This window comes from Cucurbita pepo, chromosome LG03 (assembly GCF_002806865.2).
Source record: "Cucurbita pepo subsp. pepo cultivar mu-cu-16 chromosome LG03, ASM280686v2, whole genome shotgun sequence".
Taxonomy (NCBI): domain Eukaryota; kingdom Viridiplantae; phylum Streptophyta; class Magnoliopsida; order Cucurbitales; family Cucurbitaceae; genus Cucurbita; species Cucurbita pepo.
The window spans coordinates 1413066-1427216 of record NC_036640.1 but is presented as its reverse complement, the minus strand read 5'-3'; the positions used below and the strand labels follow the sequence as shown (position 1 = coordinate 1427216).

Sequence of the window (14151 nt, the reverse complement as noted above, 5' to 3'; positions counted from 1 at the left end):
GTTAGTGATGTATTATGACTTATTAACATATGATATTTTAATTATTAATATAATGTAGTGTGATAAATATGATTTTCTTAAATAATTAAAAAAATAAAAAATATATAGAGAGAGAGAGTTAGATTGGGTTGTGAACGATATCCGAGTCATATGGATAACCAATCTAACCAATAAAAAAAATCAACCCTACTCGTGCGTATCACCTACTCCTTACCTTACAAAAAAAATATATAATTAAGTATTTTAGTATTAAACGACAAATCATTGTTGAATTATAAAGAAATGTTACAATTAAATCGTGGAATTATAGTATTATTACGTCAATTTAATAATAAATTAGTATATAAATTACAGATTACCATATATGTATGTGTGTATAATATTAATTATATTTAAAAAAAAAAAGTTTGAAGATAATGTTGAGTAATTTTTAGTGGGAAAGGAAACAAATGAGTTATTGAAGTTTTAATTAGGTGTGAGATTATATCAACAAATAGAATGATTTGCAGACAATTAATGTCACGTGCATGAGATTCTTAATTACACACGTGCAGTTTGTTATTTAGAGACACGTGCTTCTTAATCTAGACTTAAAGCCCCTATGTACATAGGTTGCAAAAATACCTAATTCTTAAAAACAGATCTATATTAATTAGCAAAGAGGGTGACATTTACATTTGGATTATCTCTCAAATTTTTAAAACGCGTACCTCGCACAACATTGTGAGATTCCACATCGCTGGGAAACGAGAACAAACCTCTTTGAGTTGTTCCTAATAGTATAAGAGCTAGTTAATTGATCGTCGCACTGGTCGGAATATGCTCGACTCTCTTCATAGAAAAAACCCAATAAGACAATACGGTAAACTTTGGCTATTACAAATAGCTTGTCCATAATTTTAAATTTTTGACCGTTACGTTAAATTATAAATTCAACCTAGACTTTCATATTTATGTATAATAAATCATTTGTATCCAATCCGTAGTTAATTTCAAATCAAATTGGAAATTGAAAGACTTATTAAACATAAAATTAATTCCGACAAATTTTAAAATTTAGGATTAGAGTTAACAAAATTTTTATTAAACGAAATGTTTGACTTTGATTGTAAAGTCTCCTATCTATGCTTCATGTCCAATTAATGTTGCCTAACAATCGAGTTATTGCAACTAAGCCTAATCTAGCTTTATATACCCCAATCTAGTATTATATAACGTGCATTATTTGACATTAATTAATATTTACTTTTCTTTACTCATTATATCTTCTCTAAAATGCATTAAAATTATAATAACATTTGGTTAAATATAATTTACAATAAATAAATAAATTCATATAATAATATATATTTTTTAATATTATTAGATTTGATCAAAATAATTAAACACCGTAAAAATTATAAATTATGTTTTTACATGACATTGTAAAATTAATCAATTAATTTATCTTTAAAATGTTATTAAAAAATATTTAGACAATTAATAGAACAAAAAAATTTGACTAGTGAAGGACATATGACCGTCGTCTCTGTTACCGGTACAACAACTACAACAATGGACCGCCATTAATACTCACACAAGAAAAGCTTTCATAACCTTTCTATAAATACCAAAGCTGCTGCTTCTTCCAAACAAGTAAACCTGTCAGATTTCCCATTAGCTTTTCATCTCAAATTCTCCGGCCGCCGTGTACTGCTTGTTTTTTCATTTGAAATGGAAGGTTCCATTAGCCGCCGGCGAGTTGCTGCCTGCACTGAAACCGCCTGGTGCCGCGCCGTCCCGGGCGGAACCGGCACGGCGGTGATAGCTCTATCCTCCTCCGACGTCCCAAATCTCCAACTTCTCCAAAATGCCCTTCACGAACTCCAAAATTCCCATCCTATCCTCAAATCCAAACTCCACTTCAATCCCATTTCTTCCACTTTCTCCTTCCTCACTTCACCGACTCCTTTCGTTCAAATCAAGACGTACGAACTTCCAGAAACTTCTAAAATCCTAAATGACCAAAATGTCCTCAACTACCACAAAACCCCTCACGACATTTCCATTTCCCCTCTCCAGATTATCCTCGAACACGAACTCAACCAGAACTCCCCTTGGCAGACCCTACACTACTCCGACACGGCGGCGACTTCCGCAGCCGACATGTTGTTTGTTAGCTTGTACGAGGTTGGCTCAGGTAAATGGATCGTCGTGTTCCGGCTCCACGTGGCAGCGTGTGACCGGACAACAGCGGTGTCGTTACTGGAGGAGCTGCTCCTTTTGATGAACGGCGGCGGCGTAGATAAAACAGGGGAAATGGAGCTGGGCATGGAGGATCTTGTTCCTAGAAAGTTGGGGAAGAAATCAATGTTGTCCCGAGGACTGAATGTGATCAGCTACTCCGTTAACTCTTTGAGATTAACGAATCTGAAATTCAAAGATGTAAAGTCCGCGAGACGATCGCAGGTGGCGCGGCTCCAGATGAACCGGACTGAAACCCACAAGATTCTCTCTGTAAGTACTACGATTAGCATTATTAATTATCATTATTACATATAATTTATTTTACTCAAATTAAGTAACCAAATTATTGAATGCAATTAAAATAAGTTTAAAATTCTCAATAATTTAATTATATAGGCTGTCTAAATCCAAGCTCGATGGCAGGAATGCAAGTCGAGGGGGATAAAATTGAGTTCGGTAATGGTGGCGGCGGGGCTGGTGGCGACGCATAGCTCCGGCAGCCATGGGTTGGACCGGCATCAACGGAAGTACGGAATTATAACGCTGATTGATTGCCGGCGGTTTCTGGAGCCTCCGCTGAGATCCCACCATTTCGGTACGCATCGTTTTTCGTGTCATTAAACAAACCCCATTTAATTTCAACCATTTCTTTCCACTTTCGTGAATTTGGATGCTTTGAAGTGAATGGTTTGATGTCGCAATCCTTTCCATTTTCGAACTCTCTCTTTTTTGGTAGCTATGGATATTAATTACATATGCCATTTCTGTTTCTGAATCGATGTTTAGAAATTAAAATGTCTATTTAATAACCCTTTCCTTTTTCTTTTATTTTCAAATTAATATTTTAAAAATATAATATATCGAACATATTTTAAACAGTTATTTATATTATAATTTATTTTTTTTAATATGGTATCTAACACGTTTTTTGATAATATAATTATGTTTTTATTAATTTTTTTGTTTTTAAATTTCTGTTTTTAGAATAGATATCGAAAAGATGCTAAATTAAATGTCTATTTAACAAGACTTTCCTTTCTTGTTTTTTTTTTTATCTTTTTTATTTTTTCTTTTTAAGAAAATGAAAAAAAAAAAAATTAAATGTCTATATATTTTTTTACTTAAATTTTAAATCAAAATTAGAATGACCATGCTGTATTTTTTTTTTAATATTTATTGGATATTTTTTAGTTAACGTTTTTATTTTATTTTATTTTTTAGAAGAATTAAAGAANAAAAAAAAAAAAAAAAAAAAAAAAAAAAAAAAAAAAAAAAAAAAAAAAAAAAAAAAAAAACTAGTTTAGGGTTATTTTGTATAAGTTAAAGATTAATTATGCCAATTGGACGGAAAATTTGAGTTTGAATATTAAAATAAAATTACAAAAAGACTGTAACGCCCTTGGAATCTTCAGGATTTTACCATGCTGCCATCTTGAACTCTTACACTATAAGAGGAGGAGAAGAGCTGTGGGAGCTAGCAAAGAAAATCTCGACGACATTGGAGGCTTCCAAGAATTCAAACAAGCACTTCACCGACATGTCGGACCTAAACTTTCTGCTATGTCGTGCCGTTGAGAACCCAAGCCTCACAGAATCAGGAGCAATGAGGACATCGCTAATGACGGTGTTTGAAGATACGGTGGTGGACAATTCAGGTGCAATGCAGGCGGAGATCGGCGTCAAGGACTACTTAGGCTGTGCCTCTACCCACGGCGTTGGCCCATCCATCGCCGTGTTCGACACGATTAGAGACGGGCGGCTCGACTGCGCGTGTGTTTATCCAGCTCCGTTGCACTCCCGGGAGCAAATGGAAGCTCTGGTTGATAACATGAAGGCTCTTCTCGTTAAAGGATGAAGGATGGTTTGCTTTAATTGCGAAAGAAAATAAATTATAATACTATTTTAATTTTTTTTTAATGCGTATTTCTAAACTTATTATAGTGAAATTAAGTAATTTAATGAGTTAAATTACTAAACTCATTCTATTTTAATTATTAATTTCATTTGAAAATATAAGATAAAAATAGAATAAATTTAGAAAATTGAAAGTTTGTGGGCCTCACGTTTTACGCGTGTATAAATTATTGTGGAATCTTAAAAAATCGCCAATCCGACGTCGTTTTAGCGTTCCAAATCGTTTCTTCTCCCCTTGGACCATCGTCTTCTTCCTATTATCTTCTTTTGAAAGGATCAGATTTCCTACGGCTGCAGTACCCTCTCTGTACTCCCACCGTCATCGCCTCCAAAATGTCCGATGAGATCAGGTTCCGTCCCGTCGGTGGCACCGAGTACAGCTGGTGCCGCGCCGTTCCCGGTGGCACCGGCACCACCGTCCTCGGCCTCCTCCTGTCAAAACCTCCCGATATTTCCCATCTCCAAGCCTCCCTCCACAATCTCCAAAACCTCCACCCAATCCTCCGCTCCAAAATCCACCACGATCCTTCCCGACGAGATTTCTCCTTACTTATTCCCCCTTCTCCGTCGATCCATCTCCAGATCCTCGATCTCGCCGCTGCCGCACGTGCCATCGCCTCACATCCCGACGCCGACGATCCTTCCATCTCCGATTTTCACAAGATCCTCGAGCACGAAATCAACCGCGCTACGTGGCTCAATCCGAGCCATCCATCCTACTCCGATACCGATGTGATGTTCGCCACCGTCTACGCCCTCAGCGACGGCCAATGGGCGGTGTTTCTCACCCTCCACACAGCGGCGTGCGATCGGGTTGCAGCGGCGTCTCTGTTGCGAGAGCTGCTCGTGCTTACGGCGGCGGGAGGAAAAATCGAGGGCGGAGGATTTGAAATTGGGGATAATGGTGAGATTGGATCGAGGATTGAGGATCTAATCCCTAGCGGTAAAGCGCATAAGCCTCTGTGGGCGCGTGGATTGGACATGCTTGGTTACTCGTTGAATTCTTTCCGATTCGCAAATTTGGAATTCAAAGACGCGAGTTCTGAGAGATTTTCTCAGATGATTAGGTTGAAATTGAACTCCGATGAGACCCAGAAACTTCTCGCTGTAAGTCATTTTTTTTCTCTGCAACTTTCCTTCATTTTCTCGGGAAAATGTTTAATGGGACCCACTTTCTATCTCAAAAGCCAATCAGATTTCATTTTAGTGTAAAAGATAATTAATTTACAATTTTATACTCAATAATTTAATTTTTAGTATTTCCCCATTTTTCGTTCTTTTAATTGATATAGTTATTCGGAGTATATAATATGTATAGGGTATTGTCTCTAATCATTATTAATTTAAAGAGGAATGGGTTTTATTAAGGTACGGTATGGTGTAGCGAGTCAATCTTGGTAGTGTGAGGTGTCCACGCTTTCACCGTCGGTTGGCTATGTGAATATTGAATCTTGGGTGTTGTGATATGAATGTTTGAAGGGCTGCAAATCGAGAGGCATTAAGCTGTGTGGAGCTCTTGAAGCTGCTGGATTGATAGCTACTCGTTGTTCTAAAGACCTTCCTCCTCATCAGACCGAGAAATATGCTGTGGTTACACTCATCGATTGTCGTTCCCTACTTGATCCTCCCCTCACGACCCACCATTTAGGTAAATTCTCACAGTATCTCGCTCACTTCAACTCTATATCGATTGTCGTTCAAATTATCTGTTGTGGAGATCTGTAATTTTTAATCTAGTATCAGAGTCATGCCCTAAATTTAAACATGCCAAAAGAAACCTTAAAGGTTGAATAAAGTATTGTGAGCTTCAAAGGCATAGTCAAAAAGTGACTAAAGTATTTGGGTACTTTGTTCGAAACTCCAAAAGAGAAAAAAAAAAAACAGTCGAGTCTTGATTAAGGAGAGACCTAATTTGTTTAAGAGGAGGTGTTGGATGAAAGTCCCACATCGACTAATTTAGGGAATGATCATGGATTTATAATCAATGAATACTATCTCCCATTGGTATGAGAAATTTTGGGATAGCCCAAATCGAAGCCAAGAGCTTATGCTCAAAGTGGATAATATCATATTACTGTAGAGATCTGTGATTATTAAACTTGTCGTTTTCTGTATATGTTAGGATTCTATCACTCTGCCATCCTCAACACACACGACATATCAGCTGAAGATACACTATGGGAAGTGGCTGAGCGATGCTATTTTTCCTTCTCAAATGCCGAAGACAACAACAAGCATTTCACAGACATGTCTGACTTGAACTTTCTCATGGGCAAAGCAATTGAAAATCCCGGCCTCACTCCATCTTCATCCATGAGAACGGCCCTAATCTCGGCGTTCGAAGACCCAATCATCTACACATCTGATCCTGCTCAGCAAAACCTTGGCATATCTGATTACATCGGTTGTGCCTCCGCGCACGGTGTTGGACCATCGATCGCCCTATTCGACATGATTCGTGACGGTCAGTTGGATTGTGCTTGTGTGTACCCGTCGCCTTTGTTCTCCCGAGATCAAATGAACCGATTTTTGGATGAGATGAAGAAAATTTTGGTGAGGGGTGCCATGGAAGTAGTTGAAGGCTAAAAGTTTAGCTCGATTCTTGAAATGTGTATGTGCCTCTTGTTTTTATATAATTTTTATAATGCAATGTTTTGTTGCTCTTCTGCCTCGTAAATAAAAAATAAAATATTAGAGAGAAACTTAAGAACCCTAATTTAATTCCATTTCAATTTTCGATTTTTTTTGGAAATCCAACTTTCAATAAGATTTTCTATTTATTTATTTTCTCATTCTTGTTGAGAAAATATTTTAATAAATAATGCGACTATCTTTTAAAACAAAATTAAAACTAATTCTTTAATTTCAAATTAAGTTGTATTTAATAATATGTTACCTTTGTTTCTATATATTTCGATAAATAAGTTATAAAATATGGATAGCAATTTTTTTACGATAAAATACAAATATACATTTTCTATTTTTTATTAAGTATTTTTAACTCAAAATAAAATTTTTACCAAATTAAATGAAAGTTACCATCATAATCCATTATATATAACTATAAAATTATAATAATTAATTTTATAATTATATTCCGATCACGTGTTAAACCATTTCTATGAAAATTATTAAAAATAAAAAGTACAACTATATTTAAAATATATAATTTGTAATTTATAAACATATCAACAAAGGGTGTTTGGTCTAGTGGTATGATTCTCGCTTCGGGTGCGAGAGGTCGCGAGTTCGATTCTCGCAACACCCCATCATTATTTTGTTTCTTTCTGCTGGATTTTTAATTTTTTTTTTAAATAATTCATTCAACTTCCCATGCATTTACAATTTTCGTCTTTTATTTTTGGCATTTTAAAGATAACTAGTAAATTATTACGTTTTTTTTTTTTTATGGTGAAAAATATCTTAATATTATGTATTTTTCACTTATTTTTTCAACACAAGAAGTAAATTATGAAATTAAATAAAACAAAAAGAAGAGAGACCTAATCTTTTTCAATGATCCTCCACTAACTAAGAAGATCCCCCAATTTATAATGGCTTCTTCCCCATCTTGCCGGAGATATAAATGGCATCTCACAACGTGGAAGCAATTCGTATTTTAAGTTATTTAATTATTATTAATTCTACATTTTTGTTAAAGTAAAGAAATTCTTTAAAATAAATTAATTTTTAACTTATTTAATCACATATCGAGATTAAAAATTAAACTTATCTACATTTTTTTTTAATAAAAAATATTAGAAATAGAAATTTCACTTTTAAAATAAAATTTAAAATACACAAAAAATTAAAAGTTCAATATTGGCATGCGTTTTTTCATTCGTTTCATACTTAATTTTAAAGTTTAAATGAAAATATATATTTTTTAATTTAAAAAAGTGTCCACTAATGAAAAAGAAGCGCGGGTGGAATTTAAATTTGAAACCGTTAGTACTTTAAGGTAAGCCGTTGAGTCCGACAGCTCAACGGGTTTATTCGGAATCTTTTCATAAAGCTTAAAAGCCATTGCTGCCTCGCTCAGCCCGTATGCTGGCTGTCACCGCCGTCGCCACCGCCACAGCGGCCAACTTCTTTCTCTTTCTCTCTCTTCTTCTCCGGCAGGCCGTTTCTCCCACTACTAAGAGAGAGACAGAAATATTCTTTGGTTTGCTTTCTCTCTCTTAGTTTTAGATTTTTTTTTGTTTCTTTTAATAAAAACAATTATATTATATTATTTCGTTTCATTTAATATATATATATATGATTAAAAACTTGTGTTGAATCCTTGATTGGGACACGCTAATTTTCAAACACGTTTAATAATTTTAATAAGGGAATAAAACTTATATTAATTGGGTTTGTGATAATTAGAGGAGTTGATGAGATGGAGGGATGTGATGTGATGTGGAGATGGGAAAGTGGTGGACTTTGAAACAGAGGATCCCAGCCCCCACATTCAGATAAGACATCGCTGTGAGACAGGTCCCAAGAACCCGATGGCCACGCTGGATTGGTCCCTTTTTTTTCGCCTTCATCTCCCTCTGTCACCACCTGTCATTCTTCCTCCTTATAAATTTAAATTTATTCATGAATCAAATATATTAAATTCATAACATTAAAGTTTTTGAATTTTACTTTCCCAACCAAACCATGGTGGGACATCACAATTCATCAACTTTGAGGCCCATCGTTTTTATTGGCACATCGTCCGGTGTCTCTACCCCTCTTCAAGAAACAACGATAAAACAACGATAAGACTGACACATTGTCCGGTGTCTGGCTCTGATACTATCTGTAACGACTTAGATCCACTGTTAGCCGATATTGTTCTCTTTAGGTTTTCTCTTTCGAACTTTCCCGAAGACTTTAAAACGCGTCTCCTAGGGGAAGGTTTCACACCCTTATAAATGGTGATTTGTTCTTCTCCCAACCAATGCACAACTGAAATCTCATATAGGTTGGAGAATTAAACTAAATATTCGTACAAGGAGTGTGTATACCTCTCTTTTTTAGGGTGAGTTGTGGGATCCACGTAGATTAAAGAGTGAAACGAAACATTTCTTATAACAGTGTGGAAATCTCTCCCAAAAAGACAGGTTTTAAAATCACCAGACTTATGACTTAATGGATCAAAGCAGACAATATCTATTAGACAGTTGGACCATCACATAAAATATCAATTGATTATAAAAAAATTTAAATGGATTAATTATTTATTTCAACTAAATTATTAAAATATTATAATTTGATCCTAAATTAATTTTGAAAGGATAATGGAATTGACACAAATAACAAGAGGGGCGTTGAATTTGGTTCGAGGAAAGGAAACCAAGGAGGAAGAAGAAGAAGAAGAAGAAGACCATTCCGAGGACGAAACGGGTCCTTTTCCTCTTGGCTTGCAAATCGTTGGCTTCAAAATTCCCCTAAACATCATCATTCTCTCTCTACTTTCTCTCTCTAACCTCCATGAAAGTGATGATGGTCACGTCTTACCTTCCGATGCCCTTTCTTCAATCCAACTCTTCTTTTTCGTAGACTCAAATCAATGTTTCAAACAGCGTTAACGAAATCGAAGACCGATTCCTTTTTGCTCAACAAATTTTAGTTTACTTTTATTGGGTTTTGGGGTTTGTTTTAAAATGACAGACGTAGTACTCCAACGCTCCCCATCTCACTTCCCTTCACCTTCAAGCTCTTCCACTACCAATGATGGTCCGCACCCACATTCCCTTATTACCACTCCTAACATAAACCACTGCCTTCCATTTCATTTGGGTTTTGAGGAAGAACGAGAAGAAAGGGAAGACAGTGACGGAGAGGGAGATCAGCTGTCTCTATTGACCCTTTTGCTCGCTGCTTTTAGGAAGTCTTTAATTGGGTGTAGAAGTGCTAGTAGTGGAACTGGTAGAGCTGCGGGGAAGCTCTCTTCAATGGAGATTGGATGGCCTTCTGATGTTAGGCATGTGGCTCATGTCACTTTTGATCGCTTCAATGGCTTCCTTGGCTTGCCTGTTGAGTTTGAGCTTGAGGTTCCTAGAAGAGCTCCTAGTGCAAGGTCTATAATCTTCAACCCTTCTCTTTTTGCTTTAAATTCCCCTGTTCTTGGTTGTGATGGAGAAATTCTGCTTGTGTTTAGATTTTGAGTTTTGAGTTGTCTGATTTGGGCGAATTTTGACCTCAACTTGTGTGTGCATATTGCTTTAATTCTGTGTGTCAAATCCTTGAAAGGAATATTTCTCAGTTGGAGGAGGGGAATAAAACATTCTTGGTAAAGGTGTGAAAACCTTTTCTTAATAGATGCGTTTTAAAATCACGAGAGGAAGTCCGAAAGGAAAAAACCAAAGAGGATAATATCTGCTAGCGGTGTGCTTGGGTTGTTACAAAGAGTATCAGAGCCAGACACTTCGGGGTACACATCTGGCGGTGTGCTAGTAGTGGGCTTGGGTTGCTACAAATGACACTAGCCTTAAGGGGTGGATTGTGAGATTCCCACATCGGATGGAGAGGGGAACGAAACATTCTTTTAAGGGTGTGGAAACCTCTCCCTAGTAGACTTGTTTTACAACCTTGAACGGAAGCTTGAAAGAAAAGATCTTCTTCCTGTCCAAACTGGCCTATAAGAAATAATACCCATATTGTTTAAAACTAAACTATGTTTGGTGTCTTGTTTGATTATTAAGGTTGTCTATTGAGGTAGAAGGTTTTTCAGCTAGCTGTTGTCGGAAGAAAGCTAGATCTAAGTAGTTCATCTTACAAATGGTGATATAAATAGCATTGCTCCTCTTGACGATGAAAGCTTTATCTGCAGCGCAAATGTGTTCGGTGTTTCCACAGAGTCAATGCAGCTTTCCTTTGATTCAAGAGGAAACAGTGTCCCCACGATACTCCTGTTAATGCAGAAACATTTGTACACACAAGGAGGCCTGGAGGTATCTACAATCTTATTGCTTGTTCTTTACACGTCATATTGGTGATAGAAAATCTTCTGGGACTGACGATTTCGGGTCGAAATGAATTGTTGTTCTAAACCTGTAGGCAGAAGGAATTTTTAGGATCACTGCTGGGAACAGCCAAGAGGAATTCGTTCGGGACGAGTTGAATCGAGGTGTCGTGCCAGATGGTGTTGATGTGCACTGCTTGGCAGGTCTCATCAAGGTACTATCATTGACTGTCATCTGATGCTTTGAGTATCAATTCTTGTATGCATTCATCTCATCTGTTAGAACTTGTTATTATAGGCTTGGTTTCGAGAACTTCCAACGGGTGTGTTGGATTCCCTCGCACCAGAACAGGTGATAGAGGCGCAGACCGAGGAAGAATGTGCTGAGCTAGCAAGACTCCTTCCCCCTACAGAAGCTGCGCTTCTCGATTGGGCAGTTAACTTGATGGCTGATGTCGTGCAGTTTGAACACCAGAACAAGATGAATGCCCGTAATGTCGCCATGGTTTTTGCCCCCAATATGACTCAAGTGAGTGAATATTTCCTTAAAACCGTGAGGCTGACAACGATACATAACGGGCCAAAGCTGACAATATCTACTAGTTGTAGGTTTGAGCTGTTACAAATGATATCAGAGCCAAACACTAGATGGTGTGCCAGCGAAGACGCTGGGCTCTCAAGGGGTGGATTGCGAGATCCCACATTGGTTGGAGAGGGAAACGAAACATTTCTTATAAAGGTGTGGAAACCTCCTCTAGTAGAGGCATTTTAAAACTTTGAGGCTGACAACGGTAATAACATGCCAAAGCGGATTATATCGGCTAGCGGTGTGTTTAGGTTGTTATATTGGACGCTTCGTGTACTTGGGGTCGAGGCTCTGATTAGATCATGATGATGGTGTCGAAAGCGCATTTGACTTGATGTGTAATACTACTCTAATCTACTCTTGCAGATGACAGATCCATTAACAGCCTTGATGTATGCAGTGAAAGTGATGAACTTTCTCAAGACTCTCATTGAGCTGACACTGAAGAACAGAGAAGATTTGGTTGTTGAATCAGCTCCCATTTTGCGCATAAATCCATCAGATGAAGACGGGCATCAAAGTGCATCACAACTGCATCAAGACGAACAAAATGAGGCCAAGAATGAAGAAGCTGAAGATGAACAAGTATTTGTAACTGAAGAACCTGCTCCTGAAAATGGATCACAAAATCTTCTGTCATCCATTGAAAACATCATTCCAGAGGGAAGCCATTCACTAGCAAACAACTCTCCCTGCGAAATCGTGTCGGAAATCACCGAAGAACAGGAGAGTTGTCGAAAGAATAGCCTCGACCGATCGAACAGTTTGAATCTGAAGAAAGGCAGCAAGAAAGTGAATGGGTCAGTGAAGGTTCACACAGCAGGTACTGCACAGAGGGGCAAGAAGAATGGCATTGTCGGGCGGTTGAACTCGAGGATGGAGCTAGCCGAAGCGTGGCGTTGAACGAACCAAACCGAACCGAACGGTATTACACGCATCATGTACGGTGTTCTCTCTATTTCTTTCCTTTTGATTTTATTGCTGCTCAGATGGTGTGTATGAGTTTATCTATACATTCAAATGTGCTTCTGGTTGCACTTCAATTAGCTTGGATTTAATATTAAGGGAAAAAAATTAATTTATATCCATTCAAACATTTATTATAATTATAATTTTGTGTTCTAACGGAAAAAACAGCCAATCAAGGAAATCCAAACGGCATTTGAGGCCGTTGACGGTTAATAAAAGAAAGTGGTTCCTGGTTGGTAGTTAACGACATTTGAGCCACTAGGTTGACTCCACGTGTCACAGTAGCCATCCCACTTGAGAGTATAAAATACCAAAGCCAATGAACTTGTCTTTTGGTTCTGTTTTTTTTTTTTTTTTTGTCTATTTTTATTTTTTTTAGTGAGAAAAAAGAAAAAAGAAAAATATATATATATATATGGCGAGCTCAGGCAGAGATGGCGGTGTAACCAATGCAGCAGGTTCCCGGTTTCCGGCGGACGGTGAGAGAGAGTTAAATCCCGGCCATAACAAGCACGTTGACGTGGATCCCATTTCCTCGGAAGCTGCTGCATCTTTGGTTATTAAGGTAATTTTAACTTTTAGGTTTAGAAATTAAAATTTTATTTTCTTAAGGAATTAAGAAAAATGTATTTAAAAATTAAGAGTAGAAAATAATTTTGAAAAATTAAAATTAAATTTAAACACTGATTGAAAAGATTATATATTTAAAAAATATAAAACTACATTAGGTTAAATATAAAGTTAAATTATATTGAAGAAGAAAGTGTTTGTTGGGAAATCTCAGGAGCAGGAGAAGAGAAAAGCAGCGGAAGAAGAACGAAACCGGGCGAAGAAGAAGGAAGCGATGCAGACATTGAAGATGCCGTTCATCGTCTCCAGCGTCATCGCCGCCGTAGCGGTGGTCGCCTTCGCCATTGTTAAGAACTTACGAGAAAACTGATTCTCCTCCCTCATTCTTCTCCAGTTTTTATTTTTTCTTTTGTTTTTTTTTTTTTTTCATTTTGTCTTTTTTTTATTTTATATATTGATATTGCAAGAGAAATTATATAATATTTTGTATTTTTATAAATACTAGGCTAAATTAATAAAAATATCGTAATATCATTCAACGCGGTACTTTATTTAATAAATATCATAAATTAATATAAAAAAATACTTTTAATTTTCCATGTAACTGTTATTACTTTATTTTAAAAAAATATTCTTAAATTTAGAATACCCTTCCATTTTCAAAAAAAGTTTTAAAAATTTGATTAATACACTCAAATTTTTAAAAACTTCATAAATACCTCTAAACTTTTTCAAAACTTTAAAAATAAATTTTAAACTTTTCTTAAAAATTAAAAAATTAAACGATTTTTGTTATATTATTTAAATAAATGTTTTAATATAGTATTAGCCACAAGAGTTTTTTATTTTTAATTTTTCAGATTTTTTAACCATTAAAAAATATTTTTGAAATTTTTATAAAATACAAACTCTTTTTTAGCATAAATATTATTAGGATTTAATGATT

General features: G+C 36.2%; 4 protein-coding genes and 1 non-coding gene across 5 annotated transcripts; all 5 read left to right on the top strand.

The window, feature by feature from the left end:
- The first annotated feature begins 1551 nt into the window (after positions 1–1551).
- On the top strand, positions 1552–4202 carry LOC111791031. Its single transcript, XM_023672207.1, has 3 exons — positions 1552–2496; positions 2650–2821; positions 3639–4202. Exons 1-3 carry the CDS (start codon positions 1714–1716, stop codon positions 4079–4081), a joined length of 1398 nt encoding a protein of 465 aa, XP_023527975.1. The 5' UTR covers positions 1552–1713; the 3' UTR covers positions 4082–4202.
- A 130-nt stretch (positions 4203–4332) lies between these two features.
- On the top strand, positions 4333–6842 carry LOC111791030. The gene is made up of 3 exons (XM_023672206.1): positions 4333–5247; positions 5620–5788; positions 6263–6842. Exons 1-3 carry the CDS (start codon positions 4474–4476, stop codon positions 6724–6726), a joined length of 1407 nt encoding a protein of 468 aa, XP_023527974.1. The 5' UTR covers positions 4333–4473; the 3' UTR covers positions 6727–6842.
- A 494-nt stretch (positions 6843–7336) lies between these two features.
- Positions 7337–7408, top strand: TRNAP-CGG. The gene has a single exon. It is a non-coding gene; the product is annotated as a tRNA-Pro (tRNA).
- A 2040-nt stretch (positions 7409–9448) lies between these two features.
- LOC111789834 (rho GTPase-activating protein 5-like) lies at positions 9449–12772 on the top strand. Its single transcript, XM_023670538.1, has 5 exons — positions 9449–10195; positions 10949–11069; positions 11176–11295; positions 11379–11609; positions 12033–12772. Exons 1-5 carry the CDS (start codon positions 9780–9782, stop codon positions 12567–12569), a joined length of 1425 nt encoding a protein of 474 aa, XP_023526306.1. The 5' UTR covers positions 9449–9779; the 3' UTR covers positions 12570–12772.
- Positions 12773–13026: 254 nt separating this feature from the next.
- On the top strand, positions 13027–13640 carry LOC111791675. The gene is made up of 2 exons (XM_023673114.1): positions 13027–13200; positions 13420–13640. The coding sequence occupies exons 1-2, from the start codon at positions 13051–13053 to the stop codon at positions 13573–13575; spliced, it is 306 nt and encodes a 101-aa protein (XP_023528882.1). The 5' UTR covers positions 13027–13050; the 3' UTR covers positions 13576–13640.
- The last annotated feature ends 511 nt before the right edge of the window (positions 13641–14151 follow it).